The following is a 27,900-nucleotide window of genomic DNA, read 5'->3' on the forward strand; positions in this document are numbered from 1 at the left end:
TTGCATCTCCTGGTTTACCATTCATCAATTTTTGAGGTAATCTCTCCTCAGGCATTCCTCTCCACGTGGACCTCAATCTCCCTTTCTTTATTTAGACGACTAAACCTGGTTCACCAAATACTTCCATCAATTCTTCATTCTTTCTTATCTTCCTTTACATAAAAAAAACATAAAATCATAAAATAAATATTTCCAGATAAGAATATTCATATAAAAATGATTTCCTGTTAGTCTGATCCTAGAAGCAGCTCCTCGGGCGATACGAGAAGTACAGATCAGGTTTAGCTCTCAGGCTTTGCGATTTGCAAACTAATAAAAACATAATTAGTCGTAAATCAAGCACAAAATTGTGCTCTATTGTGATTTACCTTACGTTAGATTCATCATTTATATTTTATTGCTCCACTGCGTGGTAATAATAATAATAAAAATATAATTCCCGAATTTTCTTTAGGAAAAAAATAATGAACAGTACTCAAGAAAATAGGCGAAACGTAATTGGTTTGTAATTTATCCAGTTAGTTGTACATCAAATCGAGAAGTCGCGTGCTATCATCCAAACCTTGTTATTCTGAAGAAAGTGCGATTAGTGTTGTTAAATGAGTCAAAATACACTTGCCAGTTTTATAAATATTACCTACATTTCTTTTATTTCACTTTTTCTTGCTTGCAGAAGCAAAATATTACAAGGTCAAATACTGAAATTGAACTTTCTTAAGATGTACAAGTTCTGAGAACCATCGTGCTCTAAGGGAAATTGTACCAATCAACGTGCTTATCGGTAGTGGCAGGGAATAGAGGAATCTAGACTTGTTCCCTGTTCAGCTTACTGCTCTTCAAGATTTTGCCATTACTCAGGCAAAACTGTCTTAAAATGTTTTTTTTAAAGGAAAATCAGATCTACGTAGATGCAAATCAGTATATCCAAATTTAAAGGATATCGTTCATGAACATTTTTGAACAAATCTTTAAAAAAATACTGAAAAATCTATTCTTTTGTCAATTTCGATCAGAAACTACAGTGATGTTGTTGGTTGTTGGATGGATGGTTTGTTGGTCAAATTTGAACTTTCTGCGATTCTCTTTTCAGTTGCGGTTGATATCCTATTACACAGCTACACAAACCAATTTGTAAATCCACTTTTTAGAACATAGAAGACAACCAAATGTTTTATTTTTCTAATATCTGTACGGGTAATTGTAGAGCTCTCCGGTAAAAACACAAAATAGAAAAACTGCATTATTTTGTCTTTCGTGGAATAATAAAGGCCAACCAAATATATGTCCTTCAGTTCCTGTTTCCATAAAAAGTCAAAGAATCACTAAAGCTAGCCCATCTTTGTAGAATAACGAATTAATCGCTGCTTAGTAAATGGTTGGAGTGGAATTCATGATTTCTATGAAATGAACTCATTTTTAACGCGAACTAGCCGCCTCGCTCAGTTGCGTGTCACACCATTTCTTTTCAAGTTAAAAAAAACTTTAATTTCCTTTACCAGGAAATAAGTAAGAAAATATCTCCATCGCAAGAACTGTTGATATATTATTAAAATCTATAGCGAAGTAATAAAACAAAAAAATGCATTTTATACTAAAGAAAATAGGACAAAAACTAGTAACAGTAAAGTTTTTCTGCGAGAAAAAAAAAAAAGCAAAGGGATGTTATAAGCCCTAAACAATAACTTGAAGGGTAGGGATGAAGAAGGTATATTATACCTCAAACATGGCAATAAACATACCAAGTACAGACACAGACTAACTCAAGACCTATATAGAACTGGCCTCATGCTTATATCTGGTTCAGTCTTCGGTTAACTACCGTACCTAAGGTACCACTATAAACCCTTTTGCGATTTTGTTACTATTTACATCCTCCCTTTTAAAAAATGTTCTTCAATTCTAGAACAGATAATGTTTTTAATAAATTATCCCTTATTATTAATATACATTTTGAAATGAATTGAAATTTAAATAAAATGTGAAATAATGATATGAAAAACTTTTTTATAAATTATAAAAACAAAAAAAAATGCTGAAGAAAGTTGATAATTTAGACAAAAGATATTTGAACACTTTAGTTTTATGCGAAGAAATACTTAAAGGTAAGTAACTTTAGATTTTCTATTTTCTTTGATTCCTTTTAAAATCTTTATAAGAAGAAATCAAATTTGATATTTAGTATAGGCGCCACTATAGGACTCGACATTAAGCTTTTTGACAAATTTAGTTTCACGGAAATACCAATTTGTTGGAAAGAATTTTTATTTTTCCAACCCCCCCCCCCACAAAAAAACCTTTAAAATTTTCCTTTAAAGATCTATAAATTTTCATTAGAAACATTTTTCCCAAGAAAATTCTTGTTTTGGGCAGGCTTTTCTCCTTAAAATGCCACTTCAGGGGACAGTCTTATCATTTGTTTATGGCAATAGGAATTAAAAGTGTAAGTGGGGAAGGATATAGCAATGGTTAACGGAATGGTGGATTTCAATGCGGAGTTCCAGGGTGGGTTCGATTCTAGGTGCTGGCCCTTGGATTTTCTCTTCCTATGAGCTACTTACTTACTGTGATGGACAGTATTGTCTCTAAAGGCAGAAAACTATCCGAAGCACGGAAAAAAGCTCCGGGCGCCAATAACTTTAGATGTTGACGTGCCTTAAATTAAAACAAAAAAAAAATGTGTAAGTAAATTTTCGAGAATAGATTTTTTTTGATTTCACGTATTTACAGGAAATATCTATTTAGGGTAACATCTGTACCTCGGAGGGAAAAGGCACCATGTCACAAAAATTAAATTTTACAGGGGAGCCAAATGAAGATATTTTTCCAAATTCATTTTTTGTTCCACTTTTCCGGTTATACTCTTTCCTGTACTTCTCACCATAATTATTATAGTTGGTATGGCCACTTTAACTCCCATATTTTAAAATATTTTACTTTGATCTCCATTGTGAAAAGAATTTATGCCCATGTAGTGCCTTTTACCCTTAAGTAATGAAGTATCATAGTGCTTTTTTAAAAATACATAAATCGCTTAATAGTAAACATAGGACATAGTGCTTTACACCTGTAGAAAGAGGAACAAAAAATTTGTAAAATGATGCCAAAATCTGAAAATCGAAAAAAATGGACATGGTGCCTTTTCCTTCCCGAGGTACAAACTAATATGTACAAGAAGGTGGATGATTTTTAAAAGTTGCTCTACATGAATACGACTTTCTTTATTGTGATCAGACGATAAGTTTGGGCGTAACTTCTTATATAATAACCACTTTATCATTTTCTGGTTTGAAATCTTTTTCTAAACGAATATTGATTATAATGGTGCTTCTGTGGGATCTCATTTTCTTCAACGTCATTAAATTTTATTATTGAAGTGAACTTCTTTTTTTTGGTAAAAGTTTTTAAATTTCAAGAAAATTTAACAAATATTTAAATTTCAGTAAGAGGAAGTTGTGAGAGTGTGCTTACAAGTTAAAAAATGAAATTTTCTCAATTTTCAAGAGAAAGAGAGAGAAAATGCATGCGTTTTTGTTTGTTAGTTTGCTTTTGTTAATTTGTTTTTACATATAAATTTATCGATTACATGTGTTTACAACATTTGTTTTAGTGAAGTAGATTACAGAAAAAGTTTAAAATTTTTTGGGAAAAAAAATAACTTTCGCATTTTTTCATTTTTTTTTTTAATTAGAAGAATTTTTTAGTTGAAGATGAAAAATTAATTTTTGCAAAAAAAAGTTTTCTTTATAAGTGTATTAAAAAAATGTTAAATTTGACGTCAGATGGGTAATTTTTAACCATAACAAGAATTTTTTTCTTCCCTTTTGTCAATTTTATCAATATAATTAATAATTTTATTATAATTTTTTTGCAAAATGTTATATTAACCTATATACTTTAATTTATTTTAAATATACTAACTTAAAACATCCTTTCTTTAAATGAACAATAAACAAAAATATATTACAGTGTTCATACATCACCAATATCTAAATCTATGGTAACAAACTAGTTTTTTTTTTTTTTGTTTAAATTATTTTTATGTATCAAAAAAGTAAGAACAAGAAAAGTTTGTTTTTTTTTTAAATATGTTATCCAAAGTTCAGTGCCGGCAATTATAGTATAGTTAAATCCATTTTACTTCTATCACTGCAATAGTTTTTCCTAGTTATCTGTTACACTTTTCTTTTTTTTTTTTAAAAAAAAAAAAAACAAAATCCTAAAATGAAAAACAAGGCACGACAAATGATGAACAACCAGTGTAGAGATATAGAAGAGAAATCCGTGACTCTGTATAAGACCACGGTAAAAAAGCAGAAATCTCTAGACGGCACTGATCCAGTTAAAAAAAAACCATCTGGAAATTACTGGCAGGGAGGATTTATTTTATTTATTGTGTTTTTTATGATACAGTATTTACTATTTCTTTCACAGCTAAATTAGAGCGAAGGTATCTTATTCGTGCAGTTTTGTTTTCTTACAGATTTCAATGGATATATTTGTTCTGAGATCCCCTGAATCAGAAAAAAGTGGTTTTTACAATCCATGATGGATATGATTATCTATCTGAAAACTAAATCCCGCAAAATTGTAGATAGTTGAAATGAAATATTTCGCCAAACATCACCAGATTATGCGCATCTTTAAGACTGTAATATAAAATTTTGAATTTATCCTCGATTTTCAAGTTTTAGTCGTGGTCACAATCAGATCCAGACACACACACACACACACACATAAACGGACCCCAATTTGTAAACAAAACAAGCCACTTTTACTTAGTCAGAGGACCTCGGCCAATAATCAATCTTAAGATCAAAAATCTGCACGATTATATACCTTCTTTTTCTATAGATGGGAAAGAGAAAATAAAAAACCATAAAGTAGTAAAACTTTACTATAACAATACATTTGATACTTAAATTTCGATAAAAATACATTATAAAGTTATACCTTTTCGGGAGTTTAGATTTACTGGAAAATATATACATATATATGGTCAAATACTCATAAGTATTTCTTATGAAACATTATTACTTACATCTCAAAATTTCGAAAAACAAAATTCATAAACTCACCCTTTTCAGCCAGTTGTTATTCAAGAGAATAACTAATCATCCATTGTATTGGTACCATTATTAATTATCTCGTTGATGATTAATATTAGGCAACTTCTCAGCGTCTTTAGTTTTTGAATCTAACATCGATAGAAATTGGTGGAAAGCTGGTGATGGCGATCAATTAAAACTGCTATTAAAATCAAAATTATCTTATTAATACAATTATCAAAACTATTTGATTGTTACAAACCTGTGGCTCATGAAGTCCAGGTGGCTGGCTGCATGGAACAGCGAATTCATGCACAGTCAATCCAGATGTTTCACTGCTGTCATTTTCAAGGCTAGCTTCAAGTCTCGCCCAAGTTTTTTTATCCTAAAAAAATTAACAAAATAAATAAAAAGTAAAACATAAAAGATAACAAAAATTAATATATATAATACAATGCAATATGATGTTGATTCAATCAATGTAGCAAAAAATAATAATTGAAAAGAGATTTAATAAGTGACTTCTAAAACTGTAAATTAATTTAATTAAAATCCAACGAAGTTCCTCTATTCCACCCCGACACAAACTATAAGTCAGTAAAGTTGCATTAACGATTTTATTTTTAATTACAGGTTCATACTTGAGCAATTTATTAACAAACACAATCAAAACAAACCAGGTTGAAATCAACACCGACAGTCGTAGCCAGAAACCTATTGCTAGGCTTAAAGAACCGAGAGATTTATTCACACTGCCAAAAGAACCAGAATGTGCTCAAGAAGCTGCGAGATGGCCAGCAGAATGTCAGGTATTTATTTATGTACTTGTGAACTTTTAGACAGAAAAAAAAAATTGTTCAGTATGTTACTAGCTTCAAAACTTTTTAGTGATGTACTTTGACCTGCTAAAAGTATTGGTCCAGCCCTTGTTCATGATTTGACAACCCTACAATAATGTTAAAATAAACAGTACCGTAAAATGGAAAAATTATTTCAGATGTATTTTAAGTTCAAAGGAGTTCACCAACAATAGCGAAATAGAAGAGTATAGAGTACCTGTTATCGATATTAATGTAGATTGTAGAACAGGCCTTGCAGAAGTGGCAGACAAATTACAACAACAGAAACAAGGGTTCATTTTATAAGACTATGATAATCGAATTGTTCGAATGACCACATTTTAAACAATAGGCAATGAGCAAGAGAGTTATTATGACAACAGACGGTTAGGATCTTATCACATTGTATGTATAGTTCACATTTGCACAAAATCAATAAATCTTTGCCTCTATGGGTGAAATAAAGAAGATCTCAAACATATAACGGTACATAAACGAAAGAAAGGAAATGCTCGATATTTTATATTATATAAGCATTTAGCATTCCATTTCGGTTCTTCCGGCAACTTTTTGTACTTTGATCTGTGGTGTTCTTTACTAATAAATCGGAGTAAATATATCGGTGTAGCCAGAAGGGGCAAACTCAATAAAAAGTTGTAACGACAGGAAAATCGAGAGGTGTATAAAAATTGGGAGCACTTCCATCGCAATGTTTCAAATAGAATTAGGAAGAGTAGGAATGTAAACAGTAGATATCTTAGGCGCAAGTAGGTGTGTTAGATACTTTTATTCATATTACTGAGTGTTTATAAATATAAATAAAAGATGTTGGCTGGATGGTGAAAGCCGATGCAAAACAAAAAGTAGAAAAAAATGTAATCTTTTTGAGAACAAATTGTAAATAACTAAATATTGTAACTTTTTTAGGTAGTGGATATGAAAACCCATTTGATCGATGCACTGCCCCCGTATCCAGAACCGTACTATTTGGTAACAGGAAGAGAGACAACAGTAAGTCAAATTGGAGAAGATCCGGGACAAGTTGTTTTCCAATATAATCCAATGAGCGCAGTTAATTATTTTACTAGATCAATCAGTGGTGGAAATCGGGTAAAACCTGCAGGTTTTCCAACTAAAGATCTTAAATTTGAATCAAGATTTGAATCTGGGAATTTAGAAAAAGCTGTAAAAATTACTGATAATTATTATGAATTATCGTTGAGATCAGATTTATATACTAATAAGCATATGCAATGGTTTTATTTTCTTGTAGAAAATACTAGAAAAGATGTACTATACAGGTGAGCATTTTATTATATTTTTACTAATTTTAGTAATTTAAGACATCCCGGGCACTAACAGATACACGCTACAGAAAGTACGCGATTATATGCGACAACATACGACATAGAAAAATCACGTTGGATTGGGATTAAGTCGCCCAGAGTAGTGATTATTCTACAACTACTAAAGTTGCAAAGTAATGCGAAAATAAGTTTGCTTTTTATTGATAGTATAGTGGACCTTCTTAGATTTCTTGAGCTCTATGGCCAGCGAGTTTTCTACTACATAAGAGGGGATTCAGAGCAACACTGCAAAGCTGTTTGCTTCTTTGTAACCCATTACGTTGACATGTCCTGCCACCTAAACAGGCTAACTTTATTTTCTTTTCCCAGATCATTGAATTTACAAAAAGATTCGTGAGCTGGTAACATATTAACTCAGCGCTTTAATGATATCCTTATTAAAGGAAAGGATTACTATCTATCTCCTGGTCCATATATTTCTGCCGAGGATAGAGGCATCTTCCTTTTACATGAATTTCCGCCTGGATGAAGTTGGACAAATTTTCCCATACGTTTTAAGTACGTTATTTTGGAGCGAACCCCCAGCCCCATTTAATCCCTTCTGGTGTACTCGTCACCAATTTAAATGTGAACACATTCTCTTATTCCAATTTAAGCACTTCCTTAAATTCAATTTTCACGAAAATTTTAAACAAAACTTATAAAAAAAAGAGCAAAATGTTATATGAAAACTGAAAAGAAATCATTTTTGTGAATCGCATTTATGCAGAAATATATTTAAAATTTACTTACGAATATTTATTTCTCATAAATTCCATCACTCCCCAGAACTGAGCCAGAATTTCATTTTCCTACAAAATATATTAAATTACATTAGACGTGAATTCGCGCTTTATCCGGGAACTCAAATAAATTGATATCTAATCAATTTTAGCAGGAATTTACAAAAATTAATTTCCTGGTTTGCAGGAATTATCTAAAAAAGTAAATAAATAATGGTAAACTACTTACTTCTCTGCAAACAGGTTTTTCTATTTATTTCAGTTAATTTAATTTTTTAATTTTAATAAGGTAAATTTGAATCACTCACCGTCATTAAAAAAACAATAGCTGGATTTTTTCATTGCAGCAAAGTTCAAAATACGGTCCTCTTTTCCGTTAATAAAGCAGAAAAACTTACGCCTACAATCTGAAAACAAACACTGTCACTTAAAGAAGGAACTAAATATCTTTTAGTTCGTAGGACTTTTGGCTTTACAGACAACCAAAGAAATCTAACAGATCTACCAAGTTACAAAATTAGATAACCTAACTTATCTGGCGAAACGAGAAAATATGTCTTTAGTTCAAATTATGAAGATAGATATAGATCGTGTATAGTTAATCTAGGAATACGTTGAGCTTAAAAAAATTATAATAAAATAAAAATGATGCAATTTTTCCCAAATAAAATGTAATAATTATAATGCAAAAGTGAGTCAAATCCTAAAGTAAGATTGTAGAAGTTTATCAGCATAATTTTGAGGCGAAGAATTTTAGATAATGGTTCAGTGTGAAGTATAAAACAAATTTCTGAGTAAAACAAGGAACATGAAGGGGTACTTAAATTGTAATTATGCCACAGATTCTAATCAACCTGAGTGCAACAGTCCTGAATTAAAATTTTAAAGAAGTAAAGTTATATTTAGTATGCAAAACTTCAATTCCATTCAAACTAGATAGACAGCTTTATATTTGAAATAAAAGTTATGAAAGTCGTACGATTCCATGAAACAATTCAAATCAATCACTTACATTTCTGGGGAACACGTCTCTCCCAAATTTCAAATTTAGAACAGCAACTAAAGTGAACGTCGAAAAGAGAGGAGTACTGAATCCTCAAGCGATTATATAATTCGTTGGCGTTTTAACAATTATTTTATATTTATTGGTTACACATTCTAAAAGAATATAGAATTTACTATATGTAATAAATACTTGAGCCTTTTCTTTAGGTTTTTTGTTTGTTCATGTTAGAGGTAGACCGGCTTACTGCTTAGACTAGCATGTGAGTGCAATATAGTGAGCATTATGCTAACACCAATTAACTGCAGAAAATGATTCAGTTATGTCCATCTTATATTCAATTCGGGGTGAGACTGGCTACGCCTAGAGAAGGTTTTAACAAAGTGCATGTTTGCTTACTCTCTTAATTATAACCTTATCTTACAATGAAAAAGATTAAAATAAACATTTTGTGTTTAGGAATCTTATTTTAAGGTAAACTTTTTTGAAATCTTCTGGCTCCTTGAAAAAAAAAAATGCACAAATGATTTTTGAACTTCTTTCCAGCAATATATTTACTAAAAAGTTTATATAATTAACTGCAGAGATTTAATTATTAAAATATTTATGCTTATCTGATTGTAATCTTTATATTCCAGGTTTTCTATAGTAAATTTATTGAAAGGTGATAGTTTATATAATGAAGGGATGCGACCAGTTATGTATTCATTAAAAGAAGCAGTAATAAATAAAATTGGCTGGAAAAGATGTGGTTCAAATATTAATTACTATCAGAACTATCAAAAGTATGTTACTACGATTGAACAAAGATATCTGCAGAGAAATTCTAGCAGAATATAGCCCTAATTATAACTAAGAGTTCATTTTTCTGTTTGCAATTAATAAAAAATTAAACATTTTGCAGTGGTGAAGATGAGCAAAATTCGACATATACACTTACATTTACAATAGAATTTCCACACGATGATGATTGCGTTTATTTGGCACACAGCTATCCATACACATACACAGATCTGCAAGAATATCTGATTAAACTTCAGGTAAAATTCAATATTTTAAAGTAATTTAGGTCTTCTTCTAACGACACACTTCTTGCAAGTGTTTACGTCTTATATAATGCAAGAAGTAGAGATATTTGTTCATAAGATGCAGTGGTTCATTTAACTGAACCTGAAAATGGCAGTTCTAAACGTGATAAGTAGAATTAAAGTTTGTAACATCTCGTATTACTATTGAGACTTTTTCTTTCCTGTAACTAAGAAACGCGTAGAACAGTATGTCTATGGAAATGTGAATTATAATATGCTCCTACACAGAGAAATTCTAAGGAAACAAGCTGGACTGAACTGGGACTTACGCTGTGACGGCCGTGCAGTACACTGGCCAAACCATTCCTTTAATGATGAGCTTGTCCTACCATTCAGTGTTATGCTCGAAAACACTCTTGCATTATAGTATCTTTGTTACCGAATTGGTCAGCGTATAATGTGCCCAGTTGCATGTATTGTTTCTTAGATGATAAATCATTTTGCGATGAGAGGTAACCTCTTTCACATGGTAGGGAACCAAGCATTGCATTGTTTATTATTGCGCGTTTATATGGTCCTCGATAGGGGCTACAAATTCTGGTATTGTTTTGTGCCACGAATATGTGTCTCTAACACCCAATCAAAGATTGTCTTCTGCTCTCTTGTACTTCTTAGATCAAGTAACTGCTGGTTGAACCCTGGAAATTTTCTCTTTTTAAATGAGAAATTTCTATTCTCATTTAACACCTTTACTACACCACTTGTAAAATCTATTCCTGGGTCAATTCTTTGACGTCGTCAGATCTGCTGTAACAATATACGTCTGTCTCTGGCTGTAAACAAGTAATTGGAACCACTTTCCAGACCACATCCACAACCAGATCTTGGTTAAGTATGTTAGAATCCTACTATTGAAGATTTGAAACAGCGGAAATCGAAAATGATCGTAAACATGAAATTCGCCTGTCTTAAAAGCAGAAAGCGGAGCCGTAATTGGTTAATATAGATCGCATTAATATGAGCTTAGTTTTATCTTGTAAACTAAGTTTATATGAAAATAATTTGCTGAAGGATTCCAAAATTATTGAATAAGTTCTCTCTGATGGTGAATGTTGAGGATTGAGTCGAAATAATCATTCAAAAATGTGTTTAATAATTTAGAATCCACATTGTCAGTATTCATTGAACTAAGAAATGAAAATAGCGTTAAAGATTATTTGGTATTAATAATTAAACCAATTTTTAGAATCACCCAGTGAAATCTGAATATACAAAATTAAGATTGCTGTGTAAGACCCTGGCAGGAAATAATGTTTACTATCTGACAGTAACGGACCCTATGCCAGACGAGGAACAACAACAGCAGACTTCAAAAGTAAGTTCAATTTTTAAGGATAATTGTAGAGAACAAAGTTTATTCAATTTCTTCTAAGTTAAAAGTCAGTATAATGGCCTGTCAAATTAAATTGAATAAGTAATAATTGTGTTCTTTTTTGAGAGATTGGCGTTGGTTCGCTAAACATAAATTGTTTCACACATCAACTATCTTTAAATAAGTACAAGTAAAGTTTCAAATCAGAGTGATAGATCTTAATATTCATTATGTCAAGGTTTGAGAGGAACTCTTTCACAAAAGCTTAGACAATATAAAAAAACCATCTCGGAATTTTGGTTAGACGTTCACATTCATAAACATTATATTAGGAGTGCATAACTTCATTCCTCCCAAGAAACCCGTTTAAATAAAGTTTTCTCGGAAAATGCTCCAACAATCTGAGGAGTGTGTATATAATGCTAATATATGTATTGCCGTAACTCTGATCGATTCCCAGTCTTGGTGTAAATTTTGTTTAATGTGAGAAATGTAAAGTAAAGACACCTTATCAGAAGTCTTACTTATAAAGGTTCATAATTTGAAACAAGAAAGTGAGTGGCTACTTAATTTGGAATAATTAACAATTGTGGAATTTTTTTTTTTAAGGCAAAGAAAAGATCAATAGTTGTTACTGCCAGAGTTCATCCAGGAGAAGCGCCATCTTCTTGGATGATGAAAGGAGTCATTGATTATTTAACTGGTGATTCGCCACAAGCTAAGGTTTAATCTATGTTTTGTTTTAAAATCTATAATGTTCTTGGTTAAAAAAAAGAAAAAACAAGAAAAAGTGGAAACCATTACTAACGTCCACCATTATTAACCATTATTAATTAGTATTGCTTCTTCTTCACTTTAGGAGTTAAGGGAGAAGTTTATATTTAAGCTGATACCAATGCTGAATCCGGATGGTGTTATAGTTGGTAATAATAGATGTTCACTATCAGGTAGAGATCTCAACAGGCAATACAGAACTGTAATTAGAGAAACTTATCCACCAGTTTGGCATGCCAAAGTCATGATTAAGAAGTAAGTCTTGTTGTTTTTTTATGTTCATATCATAATTTTTACTTCTTTTAAGTGAAAGTATTCTAATCGTGCACATTTTCAATTCAGTCGTGAGTTTCCACCACGAATTAAACAAGTTTTAAGATTCCTTGAGTACGATTTTTGTTTTTTATAAACCATACTAAACGACCATAAACTTTTCGACGAAGTCATCCAATAAAAAATGTAATCTCACGAATAAATTGTTCAATTTTTTGGGGCTTCTTTGTTTTTTTCATTATTTTTTAATTAATCTTATTCCTATAAGTTGTAATCGTTAACAAAATATCTTAAAATAGAAGACATGATAACAGAACTTGGTTTCGCGTTTTTAGCAATGTTGTCACTGCAGATCTTAAGATTCAGACTAGAATCAGCTGACCAGAACTATCTTCCTTTACTAAGACGATTTTTCAGTCCCCTCTAAGAAGGAATGCTTAGGTAATTAATATTTTAAGTGCACATCTCTAAAGTGACACTTCAGTCCAGGAAATAGTTCCACCGCCTATATTATCAAGTTATATTAAAAACAGTCCTAGCAATATTTTTATTTTATATATATTCCTGGCCAGTTGCAGATTTTCACCATCGTTAGAGGTTGATTTTTCAGTTTGGTGTTGAGAAATTTTCGTCTCAATCGAGTCAGTACTTGTGTGAGCAAGTGTAATGTGATTTTATCCAGCATTACGGACCTAACCAGATTTTCAGTGGTATTAAAAGCATTGATAGAATTTCAAATGAAAAAATATTTGAATCATAAGGGCGATTTTTTCCCCCAAAAATGATAACATTATTTATACCAAGATAATTTAAGACAGCAATCCAATAATTTGGTAGTTGGACGTGAAGTCCGCCTTACTTTACTTTTTTTTCATGAAAGGCTAACAGGTATATATAGGCTTACCATACGTCCCGGTTTGACCGGGATGGTCCCGGTTTGAGATCCCTGTCCCGGCGTCCCGGTCAAACTTGAACACCGACACCCCGGCCGATCGTTCCCCCGCGTCCATTTATTAATATGTTTTCAGTTCTTAATAATTTTGATTGCATTTCAAATATGAAAAACACAAATTAAGCGAAAAGCAAAACGAAAATGAGCCTCTTCCTCCTCTGCGTCCCGCTCCTCTTCCTCCTCTGCGTCCCGGTTTGGCTCTTCGTAATTATGGTAAGCCTAGGTATATAGATCGTCCAGGAAAAGTGTGTATTAGTAGAAAGTAGTACTAGAGATTTTTTAAAAAGTGGTTACCAATTTAGTTATTATTTTATTGTTGTTGTTTTAGACTAATTGATGAATGCGGTGTTGCAATGTACTGTGATTTCCACGCACACTCACGAAAACATAATGTGTTCATATATGGCTGTGAAAATAGGAGAGCTACAGATAAAAGACTGCAAGAACAAGTCTTCCCTTTGATGCTTCACAAAAATACCGCCGATAAGGTGAGCTTTTATATTTTTTAAATTTAACAAAGAAATTTTCACATTGTTAGAGTTAAATAATTTTCATTTCTTTCAGTTTTCCTTTGAAAATTGCAAATTTCGTGTACACAAGGATAAGGAAGGTACAGGACGCGTAGTAATTTGGATGATGGGCGTAGACAATAGTTACACATTGGAGGCTTCGTTCGCTGGATCGACAATTGGTTCTAAAAGTTATACCCATTTTAATACGGTTGATTATGAGAATATGGGCAAATCATTTTGTGAAACTCTGCTGGATTATGTTGATGATACTCCTTGTAAGGTAAAAATCTTATTTGAATAGGCACATCAATCTTTTATAATACAATCTATGTAATTAAATTTTCTTTAATCTTAGTAGTTACGCTAAAAAAAATAGTTTGTCTTTAATATTATTCTTAAATACTTTTATAAAAATAAATATATTGTTCAAGAGCGCCACAATTGTTTCACCCAGAACTCACTAAAATCGATATTTTCTAAGAAAACATTCCAAATCAAAGAGATAGATATCTATCATATTCTAACATGTGATATGCCCAAATTCAAACGAAACCCTTTGACGAGTGCCTAGAAATTTGAATAAATAGCTATTTTAGTCGCACTTACGACACATACTGGGTAGATTTTCTTTTAACCCAGACTTTTTTGTTAAGAATTTCATGCATTATACAGATACTAGAAGAACTCTTTTAAAACATTTTTCGAAAGAATTGCTTAAAAACTGATTTTCAGTTAAAAAAGACTCTTTTGGTTGAACCAATTTCTTCAAATTTTTAACTGGACATACATATTTATTTACTGTTAAAATTATTCAGATACTAAGGGCACTAAGGGACACACTCTTAAGAAAAACCCTGCCTCATTCTCCCCAAAGAATTAATTTAAGATTCAGTAGAAATGAATTGTTCCCTTAAAGATTCCCAATTTCATAAAAATGAATTCATTAAAAATAAAATTTTTACCAGCATGTGTTCAGGGAAGTTTTTATTATTAGGCTACAAATTATTCCAAGAGTTGTCAAAAATTCAATAACAATGGGGACGTTTCATAATTTCCATAAAACTGTTTGGCCATTTAACTTGTAATCAAAATTCATAATCGTTATAAGCACAATAAGAAAATATTTATGATATAATAGTCTCTAAAAACTCGTCAAGACTCTAATAGATACTCGTACAACCAGTTATACTCTGTACACATATTTCATTTAATATTTGTTGTAAATTTGACCCTACCCAACTTCTTTAGTGAAAATTTAGCTCTAATACTCCATTTATTGATTTAATACATTCATATTTATTTAATATTTAATTAATATATTCCATGCTGCTCAAAATTAAATGGTGAGTCTAAATGATTAGTTTTCCATTTTATATTTAATTTATGTTATGTCTTTATTACTTAATGCAAATTTAAGATCACTTTTTAATAGTAAAATATTGAATTGTATTGTACATTTTTCATTTTTATACAGTAGTTGTACTTCTTTTGCTATATTGTAATTTGCAATTCCAGAAATCGGTTAGACCAGCTGTTTTCATACTTTTCCATCTTTGGATTTATATTTTTTAAAAGAAAACTTGTTCGATAATAATAATTTAAAAGTAACTTAACTTTTTTAAATAAGTTGAATAAGTTCAGAACTTTACTCCTTTTTTCACAGGAAATACTTGCAGTTGAAATTGCGATCAAAAATTATTCTCAAACTACAAAAAGAAGGGTCAAGCGCAGACGAACCCGCAAACATAGAGTTGTCTGATTATTCAAGGTAAGTGCAAAAGTCTTCTAAAGTACCACAAAAAATTATTCCTTATCTTCAATTATCTTAAAATTAGAAAATATTTTGATTATTCTTGCGAAAGCAGTGTAATTTTTTTCATAAAAATGTAATATATTTTACAAAGCACTGTTTTTGTTCGTTTTAGCCTTCCTTTTATGTGTTTGTTAATTATAATCAATCTCGGACTTTCATCATCCTCTTTTAATGTTTAACTGTTTAGCTTCTATGTTGGAGACATCTATTTGTCCAATTATTTTTTTCTGTGCTTCTTTATTTAAAACTAATTAAGAATAAACCAATTTCATTTATTCTGCAGCAATCATAGATGGTTCCAGAATGAATGAAGGTTCTCGGGAGAAGCGGTCTCTTTTGTGGTGGAAGATTTCAAAATTTCATCCAGACTGAGATCTAAGCTTGTGTTTTTTTTTTTTTTTTTGTATTGAATAACGAGAAGTACGTACTTTTCGGCCAGAACAGAATTGTCGTTTGTCAGTTGTGCTGAATGGGTAATCCTGTAGCTTTTAGGTACCCTATTCCATTCTATGAAAGTATCCGTCACCTAGTTTTCTAGTGCCTTTTCGAGAAACAGCTTCCAAAAGCTTCTTTTAAAAGTGAATACCCCGAATTAGTCTTGATATTAGGGCTGATATTTCTCTCTCTCTGATATTTTTTAGCCAATAATAATAATAATAATAATAATAATTTTTTATTGCTTTAATTACAATTGTAAATAAGCATGGAGTTGTGTATAAATTCACACAAAAGAAAATAAATAAATAAAAAGCAGACAAAACTGAAAAAAAACAATAAATCATAAACAGTATTGAAGAAACTTAATAAATTGAAAACAGCTATAATGATTAAAAGAATATAAAGCTTCCGCCTAAAATCAGTAATAAGGAAAAATAAAATAAATACCCTCAATAAACATGATAACCAGACGAAAGAAAAAATAATAAACATTAAAATAATAATTAATTCACCCATATAAAAATAAATATACATACATAAATTTATAACAGAATAAAATACAAAAACTTCAAAATAAAGATCATTTACATTTATAATTTCACGATTTAGTAACTGAATAATACATTAATTTTTGACACAAAATTTCTACTAACAGAGTCTACTTTTTTGGAGGGGGAGTAGATAAATCTTGAGCACAACTGGTAGCCGTTAAAGGAGGCACCTTTGGTTTCAGAAACCCCAAAATTCGACCAGATTGTGATTTCTTAAGTTTTCTCTTTTTGGCTGATCTGTCGATCCCTTGAGAAGTCAAAACATCTTCAGTTTCTGTATCTTCTCCAGTTGCTAAGGAAGATCCATCTTCTAAGTCAACTGGAACTTCATACCCATATTTCATCAGATCACTTTCGCTCTTGATTAACACAACTTTTAGACCTTCTTCTTTTCGAATCAATATTTTACCATTTCTGGACCAACAGTATTTTACTTTACCAGATTTCTGCAGCTCCTTTGCTTTACTGAATAATCTGTAAGTTTCCGAACCCATATCGTCAGATATATATATTCGCTTCAAAGTCGCCTCACTAATACCAGACAAAATTTTAGTATTAATTAATTCTTTTTTCACCCAAAATAATTTTAAAAAATTATTTTTCAGATCTCTTCTTACAAATTTTAAAATAATAGGCGGATTTGGCATAAAAATCTTCCTTTTTAAACGATAGAAAAAGTCCAAATCATTTCCATCAATAGAGCAACCAATAAATTCACCAATAGCTTTAATAATACAGAGGAGATTTTCATTTTCAGAGTAAGGAATGTTGGTCAATCTGACTCTATTACCATAACGAAACTGTTCATAATCAACCATTAAAGAGTTCAAATAGATTAATTTTTTTTCAAACATCACATTTTCTTTCCTTAATTTATCACTTTTAACATTTAAAATTTTCAAATCATTTTTCAGACTATTAAAATCAGATTTTATCTCAGTCTTTAAACTACTAATACTGGTTGAGAGACCTTGATTTTCTATTTTTAACTCAGAAAACCTTTGCTGAATGGTATTTAAAATTTGATTTATCTGGCCAATTTCTCCAAGAAGTATTTCAAATTTATCATTACTATCGTTGGTGCCCATTTTAGTAGAAAAGATAATATATATATCAGGGCTAGTATATATACATATATACCTTCAGTGCGTAAATGGCTGCAAATCTAAAAAGATGATACTAACTTGAACTTTAGAATAGAGCGAGACAGACAAACAAAACTTCTTCTCAAATAAACACTGCCACTGTCTCCCCACCACCAAGTTCCTACAGTCCACTGATAATTTTATTAATATGAAAATTAATTTTAATTAATATCTTTAAAACTGCTCGTCAGAATTTCACTAAATTTCACAAGTGCACAGAATATCCTTTAATAAACACGTCTGCCAAAAATCGTGAATCAAATCAGCCTAGAAACCACTTAGAAATCAATTAAAACAGCACACGATGTGCACAGTAACAAAGACAAAACACAACTCCTTTTTTAGCCAATAATGTCACAGCGCATATTTGTTTGGCCACATAAAATGTCCCTCAGCCGTTCAGCTTTACAATTTTCCTGAGCTGCAGCTATTGTTTGTTTAAATCAACTCGTACAGTCTAAATTCGAGTAACTGAATCTCATTTAATCAGAATTAATGGACTAAACCTAGTTAAAAGTTCATATAAACAGTTGATTCATCTAATTAAAAGAAAAAAAAAAATGTAAAGACCCTTGTCACTATATATTAGAATATTACTAAAATAATTAACTAAAACTTATAAATATTTCAGCGATGAAGGTGAGCTAAGTGAGTTAAGTGATGATGAGAAGAGGAAACGAGAAGAATACATTTTGACTGCACCACCTCCATCGCCTGTTTTACTTCATGAGAGAAAAATCGCCCAAAAGGTAGCGTACAAAACTAAAATAAAAAACAAAACAAAAAGGGCCGATTTTTTTGTTTGTTTGTATATTTGAGTTTTGTTATTGCTATTTTTTTTTCAAAGTAGTTAAATGGCCCAGCAAGAAGCAGCGTTACCAAAAATAATAATAATTCAACTTTGTACACAAAACAAAAAATTCTCTCGGTGCACTAGAACGTTTTTATTGTTACATTTTCACTCCCTCCTAATTTATATTCTAAAAATAAATATTCTCATTGAAAAAAATAGAGAAAAGGAAAGTGTTTATCTATTTTGTATATATATTGATACTAATTGACTAGACATTTAAAATAGAGTAATATTTATTTATTTATTTTGAGTAAGCAGAGATTGTCTATTTTATTTTTGTAACAATAAATTTTTATTTAATTCTTATCTCTGTACTTTATTTTCAAATTAACATGTCTTAATTGCTAATTAAAATCCATTTATAAAAAATATACCTCAAAAATATGAGATATTTGTTAAATGAAATAATCATCTAGTCACATATTGTTAACCAAATTGTAATATATTTTCCTCTAAGAATTATTTATAGCTGTTATCTTGACCATTAAGCTTGTTACAAAAGGCTATTTTTGAACTAGTTAGTCGTTCAATTAAGAGAAAGAGGGTTTTCGTCATTGGTCGAATTAAGACTTCTAAAAGAAATTTTTATGGAATGTGTTAAATTAAAAACTAATATTATTATTATGGCTAACCATTGCCGAAAAAAAAAAACCCACGCCAATGCGAACGCCATGAGAAGCGATAATCCTTACATTTATGGGAATTGAATCATCAGCCCCCATCATCTCTGCACCATTTATCCAGAAAGATGAGGGAACTCTTTTGAGTTTAAGCCCTGAAACGGTATCAGCAAGACGCCCCTGACAATTGTCCCCAAATCATCGACGTATCCTAGTCAGTGAATTGTCTAGGAGATCTAGGAAAACTAGGAGATCGTCGGCTAAAGTTGTAATAAAGATTCACGATTTCATTATTTACTAAAAAGAATAAACAAAATTAAGATTCTCTAATTTTACTGATTTTTTTTAAATGATAATGATGATATTTTCCCCTTATGTTTTTTTTTGTAAAAGTAAACTCATATCTTGTAAAAATCAATTTACAGGAGGGTACACCCAAATTACATAAACATCCACCTCCGATCGTTGTTTGTACACCTCCAGTTCAAAGAAAGACTATGCAGGTTTTTTAATATCAACAAAAACAAAACAAAATAAAATAAAAAGAAAAATTAGATGGACGTTAAAAATATAAAGAGCACACCTTCACTTTATAATATAACAAGTGAATAGAAATGCACTAATAAAGAAAAAAGTTTTAATTTTTTTCATTTCTTTTTACTTCTCTCATTGAAATTAATCTTAATTTATTCAACTTTATTAAGCACTTAATTAGCTTTGATTTTTTTTTTAATAGACTGCGTTTAAACACCAGAAAATTTATGGATAAAGTGTAGACTTTTTAGATTTCCCTTTAGAAGCTTAGAAACATAAATTTGTCAATGGCTGCTAATTAAAATAAAGAAACAAAAATTCTATCTTTTGCATTCAAGTTTAATCAGCTTGTCTTATTGTGAGTGAAATGTCACAATAATCTTGAAATTATTATTAAATTATGATAAAATAATACTATGATATTAAGATAATATCGGTAATGGACAAAAAAAGTATGTTTTGCAAATTAAACTTCTTTATTTCACTACGTTTCGCATACCATTGGTGCCCTCCAACAGGAGGACTCTAAATCAGTTCAAGTTGTTTCTATTTCAAGTTGCTAGATGAAGAAAACGTATAGTGGAGCCAGATATCGTAACTGTTCACTGTGATTTCTTGTTTAAATGCAATATATGTAAAACATTCATATGAATTTCTCTGGCCACATTTTTACGTAATTAAAATTTCTTTAAAGTTGGAATTTATACTAAAAAGTGAGAGTTAAATGAAATAGTTGTTATGAGAGTAGATATAATAGTGCATGCTGATTTAGAATTTAAATCTATTGCTATTGGCTGTCAAATAAAGCTAAAATTCTGCACATTACAAAATTCAGCCCTTATACTTTTTAATCACCGCCAGTTAAAGTTCAACAGTAACTTTGAAATTTTAAAACGTTATTGTAATGATAAAATATATTGTGGTCAGTTAATGAACACGATTTATTTTGTGGAAACCATACATAAACGTAGATAAAATACCAGGAATGCGAATTAACCATTATACGTACTATTAATCATTCGGAAAAAACTGTATCAATCCGATTACTTGAAGCTCATACCCAAAAGTAATATTGGGTCACACTGGGCTTCAGCGATGTGAAGGAATAAAATAGAAGTGGTGATAGGTTGTTCTGGATTCCATTCTTACCTTTGTAAATTTGTAAGAAGAGTAATAAATGAAGTGAATGATGTTTTTGAAGAGATAATTAAGAATATATCAAACTTTTGGGCCCCCTGGATAAATTTAGAAGAAAAAATAACTTAATTTTTTTCCCTGCAGTTTGTTTTTTCTTTGCAAACTATAACGCGAACAAACAAAATGTAAATTTTAATGTTAACTGCCTATTACCTAAGTGAAGAAGTACGCCCTAAGGTACTTTAGGATTTAGCAGTCGTCGTACTGCTTTCTTTTCGAGTCAGTGGTTTTGTCTAGAATGTGTGTGTCGTCCAGACCTCTCCATAAAAATCCTAAGTGATTGTAAACACTTTCAGCATCTTGTGGATTTGTTCCTTCCGTATGTACCACGGAGATCCTAAGGTGATAAGCAGCATTTTATTTTTGGAAAACTTACTGCTTATTTATTGCCGTCTTACCATACGAGAAAGCATAAATCAGTAAAGGTCTTGATCAAATAAATTTTCTTATTGTAAGTTTGCAAGAATAATTTTCTTTTTGTACTAATCATGTGTTCTAAATATGTTGATTGTTTTTTTTGCTAAGATTGCGTTATATTTAATAAAACTTTAGTTCCATCAGAATTATAACTATTTATTTAGTTATTAACAATAAGAATATAATTTAAGTATTTTATCTCCTGTTATAAACAGTTACTACTCTATTAATTCTGGTGAATCGTATGAGTAGGCTTGCAATACGAATATTATTTGAAAATAGTGAAATTTTAGTCCGCTTTTAGACATTTTTTTATTGGTTGAATATATTTATCGCAATGTTTTTTTGTTTGCATGATCACAAGATAGATTTACAGAGATTCTCCATGAATCTTCTTTAAGTTTTTTATTTTATATAATAGATACCAACTGCAGTTCTTGATTTGGACAACAATGAAGGGATTTCTTCGGGCGATGAAGTAGTACAAAAATCTGTCCTAAAAAAACCCAGTGAAGTTCCAAAATCAGCCGAAATGTCTAGTGTAAGAGGAGAAAGGATTTTAATGCCACCGGAACTTATTGTTACTAGCTCACAAGTATATTTTCCTTTTTTTTTTAAAAAAAAAAGAGCAAAAATAATTCAATTGACTTAATATTAAGAAAATAAAACTAAATTTTGTTTAGGGCCAAGAAATAAATGATCGATTGAATAAAAGTAACAATACCACTAAAGGTAAATAGCGAATAAACAAATTAAAACAAAATCCTGTTTTTTAAGCTTAAAATTTGATGAAAACTATTTTTACTTTTAGCTGCTCAAAAAGGACATTTAGATGTCACCAAATCTTTATCGAGAAGAGGAAGTTGCCAAAGACATAGTCCTGCTAGAATGAAACAGCTCAGGTGAGGTGAATATTTATTAGATCCCAATTTAATAATAATAAATTATAATTATAGATACTTGAAGGGGTATTTAAACAAAAAATTGGTGCCCTGCAAGAGCTCATTATTATTATTATTATTTTGGAAATGATTCATAAATAACGACCTGAAATTCACTAAACTTGTATTTTTCTTGTTTAATCTATTTTCTATTTATAAGAACTTCATAATTCCTAATAATAATATTTTGCAATCATAATAATTATTAGACAAAGTGGAGATATGAGCGACCCAGAAGGCAAAGCTCCTACTGAAATCAGTATACCATTCAAACAACAATTTTGGAGAGTATTATCCAGTGACAATCTACCCTGGACTTACGCCAATGCTTTATCACATGAACAGTTGTTGAAGTAAGTTGATAATTTTTCTAGATAGAAAGATACCTTCAAGTATTTAATCAAACCAAAGAAGCATCTATTAGTGGCTGATTCTTTTGCCTTTTTCCTGAGAGATATTATTGGTTTAATTAAAATGCGAAAATTATTAATTGAAAATAGATTTCTATTACACTTTTAGATAAAGAAAAAGAAGTTTTCTTAACGGGCAGGGATACTAATTAGTTAAACATTTATCTGTGATAGTTTCGCAGTATAAGAAGTGACAAATATGTGTATTAGATTTTTATCTGTGGAATTGCACAGTTTCCAGATCTCTTCAAGTTATTATATTTTCAAATCGGGTACACTCACGATGTACAACACAACTTCTCAAAGACCACTCTAAGCAGACTTATTACTTCAAGGTGCTCAAATTATTAAAACTAATCATCTAATTAATGCTTGATACTTTGTGACTTCTCTATTGGTTCAAAAAGTATGTTAGCAATAAGATGGTATTCTACAGCAATACCTCTCTTCCCTACAATCGAATTAATCTAAAAAGAGATTTAAGATAGTTTTAGGGACCATGAGGACGTAGGTTTTCTTTTAAATGTAATTTCCGTGTACTGGATAACAAACTCTACAACCTTAGTAATAATTAAATATGTCTTGAAATTAGAACCTTGAAAAATTGTACACAATATTTTTACAATACGAGTATCTCCCAACACCCTGATAAACTCTGGTATAAATTATTTAGAAGCGTGGATTGCCTTTTGTATTGAACGTTTTGAATACAAATTCAATTGAGTTTATTACTACCTTTCACATTGTTTTAGTTACATAATAATATGCTTTTGGTGGAAGTATAAGAAGCTCAACTTTATAATACCAATTAAAATAACATTACAGTATTTTTATTGTTGAGAACTATACAAAGAAATTATTATTGTGACAACCTTTGCGTTTGTTCAATTTTATTTTCACAGGGCGTGTTCACTTAAGCTAGCAGAATTAAAAAAGAAGCACAAGTCAAAAAAAGAAAAATTGGAATTAACTGGATTGCCTATGAGACAGCCATCGATTAAGCGCAATGTTAAGCAACGTAGAACTAAGTATGTATTTTAAAATTTGAATACATTCTAACTGATAGCTTGAAAATAATTTGCAAAACAACATGAAAATAATTATCATGCTTTCTTGTTTGTTTGTTCGATTTATAGAAGTATGAGATACGAATACGAAAGACCTGTCAATTATCGTCTAGACAATAATGATGCATTAAAAATAAAACCTTTTAAATCAGGAGAACAGAAGAAAGTGGTTGTAGAGTAAGCATTTTTATGATTTTTTCCTAAAGAAAATAAGTTAGGTTTCAGAGGTTAAATCAAGTTAATGCACTACTTCATTTTCTTTGAACGAAGAATGGGAAAAGTAAATGCTATTTAAATTAGTTAAAAATGTATTTAAACTAATTACATTAAAAATGAAAACTAATAACTGAGTTGAATTAAAAATAAGTTTTAATTTAAATAACTTTTTTAGATTTTTAAGTTTCTTCAATCTTTTGACAAAATACCTTTAAGAGCTTCACCAGGCAAGTTCTTCGGAAGCATAGAGATGCTCTTTGAGTTACTTTCCAGTAATGAAGCTATCCCCGCTTGGTGGGCAAACATTGCAATGAATTATAGAGCTTCAGTTAGAACTGTTGTTTAAAATTGGGTCACTCCAACAGATTCATTTGTGGTATTTCACACTTTTGATTCCTGATATATTGTAAAGTGTACATTACGAAACCAATGTACAATTTCACAATAACAGCTCATGTTGAAGAAAATTGTTAAGCTCCAGAACTTTTTTTCTCGTTGAAATCTCCTGGTATTTGGCAATTTTAAGGTGCGATCCTGATCGGCATCTGAACTCGAGTTAAAATGTTCTCTTAGCATAATAGCTGCAATCTCGGTTGAACAAGTACCTCCTTTGCCTCTTCGTTTTATATGCAAACCACATTCTTGTAACAATTCTGTTATAAAACTTGTGAAGTAGTTTTAAATAAAAATGAAGCTTATTTTTGCTGGTCAGCATTAAAAAAAAAAAAAAATCTAATACAAAGAAAACGAGAAAACTTCACAAAACTGTCGATGCCTCAATGCGTTAATGAACTGCGTTTCAAAAAAATTGCAACACCTAGAAGTATAGTTGTAAACTTGAAACTTTTATGGGCGAACTAACATTAATCTTTGAACATTATTTCAATGAGGAAAAATTAACAATGATTTATGAAAGTTTTATTATGCATTCTGGGAAAAGAAAGTACATGAATGAGATATTCTCTTGTCCTTTTACGATTCCCTCATCCTAAGCTTGCTTGCTGAAGGTATCAATGAAACTTAAAAAAGTTTTTTGTTGGTTAAAGAAAACATTGTAAGCGCCACCCCTTCATAACGCATATACTTTCTATTTATTGGATTTAATTATTAATATTCGGGAGAACGAGCAGGTTAAGAAAAATTTCTATTCTATTCTATCTCTATTCGTTGTAGAGAGCTGCCAAGAATTTTCAACTGATCTTAAGATCTCGTTGATGCACTAATAAGCATTGAACCTGCCTTGGAGAAAGACCAGAAGTTGCTTAGATGAAATGTGGAAAGCTAATTCACTATGAAAGAAGCTAAATTTCAAACACTTCACCTCATTTGTTGGAGGTGTAGAATATTTCTTTAAGGACGTTCATTTCTGGAACAACAATACTCTACACGTTTACGAATCTTCAATTCGAAACGTGAATAATGTTCTCCGTCCTGTAAAGATAGCTTTTTACTGCTTACTGAAATTCTACCCCTTTGCATTTAACGTAGTTTTATAGGAATTCTTAGCATAGCAGGAGTTTAAGCCTCTTTCTCATAAAATTGTAAGCAAAGATTTATTTTTCTTTCCTTAATCCAAGTTCTCAACCTCAGATATCCAACATATTACTTAATTATTGATCTTCTTAAATAATTAATTCATAATCTTATTAATTTGTATCATAAATAAATACCCTGAACACTTTCAATGTTACTAACATGAGAATTTTTAGATCTCCAATCAAAAATGCAAAGAAAATACCTAACAGGAAATTTCGTAAAGGAGGAATAGTTTCATTGGCTACAGTAAACAGCAATTCTATACGTAATGGTAGGTATTAAACTTAAGTATTTTGAAAGTAATTATGGTTGTTAGAATTGGTAATAAATAGCTGAAGTGGGACTTCAAAAAGAAACATTGTTTTTCTTTGTGACATTGAAAAGGAGATACATGTATTGAGAGTTTGGCTCTGCTAAAAATGCTTCAAAAAGTAAGATTTCCTCTTTAGGAATGGACGAAGTGGCTAAGTAGATATCGAATTCATTACGATTAATTTTGCAACGGAGAAGGTAATGAGGAAAGCTTACAATCCTTAGATTCAAAACTTTGTGAAAGGCATTGTTGAAGCGGCGCCTAGCTCTAATACCAAAAAAACTTACGGGCAAATAGACTTGTTCAACTCACCATAACTTGTTACCTTTAAACAGCTAAGGTTTCTCAGAGCTGCCGAAGCATTCCTAAAATCATCTTTCGCCGCCCAGGCACACCGACGGAGTCTGCAACATAAAACTCTTCTTCAAAAAAAACCCCCCTAAATGATTTTCATTTAATTAATCGCCTTCTTACTTGCGATCAAAAGTGGATTAGCTGAAACGCTAACAAAATTAATTTTGCAGACAGATTTTGTACTCTGCACAAGTGAGGATATTACGCATTTCATTTAGACTCTTGCCAAATTACTTACTCTCAATTCCTTTAATGAAGATCATGACCTGCACTAAATTCGCCAAAATTATTGGACGGCAAAATTACGCATGGCCGAACCAACTTCTTTCGGATATGGGTTTTAATAGATATTTATTATTGGCTTTCGGGGAGGGTTTTATGGTTTTGGGTGGATATGCTTTCCCAGGCTCAGAAATCACAGCCCTGAGACACTTTCTGTTTAACTATGAATAAATATATCAGATGGGAGGAAACAATTATCAAAACATGTTATCCCCAAAGATAACTTTTGTCAATTCTAAAACAATCCGCTAATTCATTACAATTTTACTCTTTCAGAAACTCTAAGTGGTGATGAATCTGTAGAAAATTCTGGCAATAAAAAAAAGAAGAAAAAACGTAAAATCCTACAATTACAGAAACACATGAAGTCAGCGGTTACAGCTGTAACTGCCGTAGCTTTAGCTAAAAAAGAATCAAACAAAACAAGTTCAAAGAAAAAGAGTTAATTTTCTGACATTGAACTTTTTTTTATTTAAAAATTTCCTAGATTGTTAAAGACTGGTTTTGTTAAATAAAAAAAAATAATAATAAAACTGTCAAATTAGGGCTCAGAACTTTCGTAGAATTAGCTAAAAATGAAAAGAATTAATTACATACTAAAATATGCACATATTTTTTAATTCTTAAAGCAGAGTGCCAACTCTTCGACATAATCGAGGTGTATATACTCTTCATATTTATATCGATAAAGAGGGTAATTGCGTATTTTGAAGATCTACTAGGTAGGAATTAAAAATTTTAACATAATCTCTCCTAATGTGTTCATAAATTTGAATATACCTTCCACCAATTAGTTAATATCCTCATTCAACAATTTTTTCTTCTCTAATACCACTTTATTATTCTTATTATTTTTGGAAGGAAGTTGTGTGTAACTAGGCTTAAATTAGTTAATTAATTTAATGTTGAAGAGGGAAACAGTAGTTTTTAACGTATCAAAAAGTAATGTTTGCATTTAAATAAATATTTTATAACAACTACAACTGGTTTTCCTTCCCCATGTTGCTTGCGATACAATTTCTATTACCATATTTCAATTGATTTTAACTTTTTAACAATATTGTGAATCGAACAGCTAAGTTAACTGTATTAGCTTATTATTGAAGTGTGAACAAGGGCCCTGTATCCCCGCAAAGCACTGCAGATGCCCTCATATAGCCTCAAAATTAGGTATCGAGCCTCATATTAATCCCCGCTACTTCGCCGTAACAAACCAACGACTCGTTACGGAAATTGACAACATTGCTCTTCTAGATCCATTTTCATCACTGCCAGAACTCGTCAAGGAACGGTTGGCAGTACGGGAAAAAAAGTAAAACAAAAATC

General features: G+C 30.8%; 2 protein-coding genes across 3 annotated transcripts; both read left to right on the forward strand.

Annotated features, from left to right (window-relative positions):
* Positions 1–1,853: 1,853 nt before the first annotated feature.
* Nna1 (Nna1 carboxypeptidase) lies at positions 1,854–22,037 on the forward strand. Of its 2 annotated transcripts, XM_074142306.1 has the most exons (13): positions 1,854–2,102; positions 5,679–5,854; positions 6,812–7,185; positions 9,615–9,761; positions 9,881–10,016; positions 11,251–11,379; positions 11,986–12,099; positions 12,236–12,405; positions 13,704–13,863; positions 13,940–14,167; positions 15,564–15,655; positions 18,466–19,810; positions 21,877–22,037. In XM_074142306.1, the coding sequence occupies exons 1-12, from the start codon at positions 2,030–2,032 to the stop codon at positions 18,650–18,652; spliced, it is 1,986 nt and encodes a 661-aa protein (XP_073998407.1). In that variant the 5' UTR covers positions 1,854–2,029; the 3' UTR covers positions 18,653–19,810; positions 21,877–22,037. The 2 variants fall into 2 exon arrangements, with proteins under 2 accessions (XP_073998407.1, XP_073998408.1); XM_074142307.1 differs by lacking the exon at positions 21,877–22,037 and having other exon boundaries at positions 1,860–2,102; positions 15,551–15,655; positions 18,466–18,694.
* Positions 21,917–27,549, forward strand: LOC141461351 (uncharacterized). The gene is made up of 8 exons (XM_074142332.1): positions 21,917–22,050; positions 22,139–22,187; positions 22,267–22,357; positions 22,606–22,749; positions 23,709–23,834; positions 23,943–24,050; positions 25,799–25,896; positions 26,851–27,549. The coding sequence occupies exons 1-8, from the start codon at positions 21,988–21,990 to the stop codon at positions 27,018–27,020; spliced, it is 849 nt and encodes a 282-aa protein (XP_073998433.1). The 5' UTR covers positions 21,917–21,987; the 3' UTR covers positions 27,021–27,549.
* Positions 27,550–27,900: the final 351 nt, after the last annotated feature.

The sequence above is a fragment of the Rhodnius prolixus genome, unplaced genomic scaffold, assembly GCF_049639745.1.
Source record: "Rhodnius prolixus isolate KJV_2025 unplaced genomic scaffold, Rpr scaffold_6, whole genome shotgun sequence".
Classification (NCBI taxonomy): domain Eukaryota; kingdom Metazoa; phylum Arthropoda; class Insecta; order Hemiptera; family Reduviidae; genus Rhodnius; species Rhodnius prolixus.

Bases quoted from the DNA above. Each gene is read 5' to 3' on its own strand.
- LOC141461351 (XM_074142332.1), top strand. From the start codon at position 21,988: ATGTCTAGTGTAAGAGGAGAAAGGATTTTAATGCCACCGGAACTTATT. The intron at 22,750-23,708 runs GTAAGTTGATAA...TTATTTTCACAG, and splicing joins TCACATGAACAGTTGTTGAA to GGCGTGTTCACTTAAGCTAG. The intron at 25,897-26,850 runs GTAGGTATTAAA...TTACTCTTTCAG, and splicing joins CAGCAATTCTATACGTAATG to AAACTCTAAGTGGTGATGAA.
- Nna1 (XM_074142306.1), top strand. From the start codon at position 2,030: ATGCTGAAGAAAGTTGATAATTTAGACAAAAGATATTTGAACACTTTA. The intron at 7,186-9,614 runs GTGAGCATTTTA...TTTATATTCCAG, and splicing joins AGAAAAGATGTACTATACAG to GTTTTCTATAGTAAATTTAT. The intron at 10,017-11,250 runs GTAAAATTCAAT...ACCAATTTTTAG, and splicing joins AATATCTGATTAAACTTCAG to AATCACCCAGTGAAATCTGA.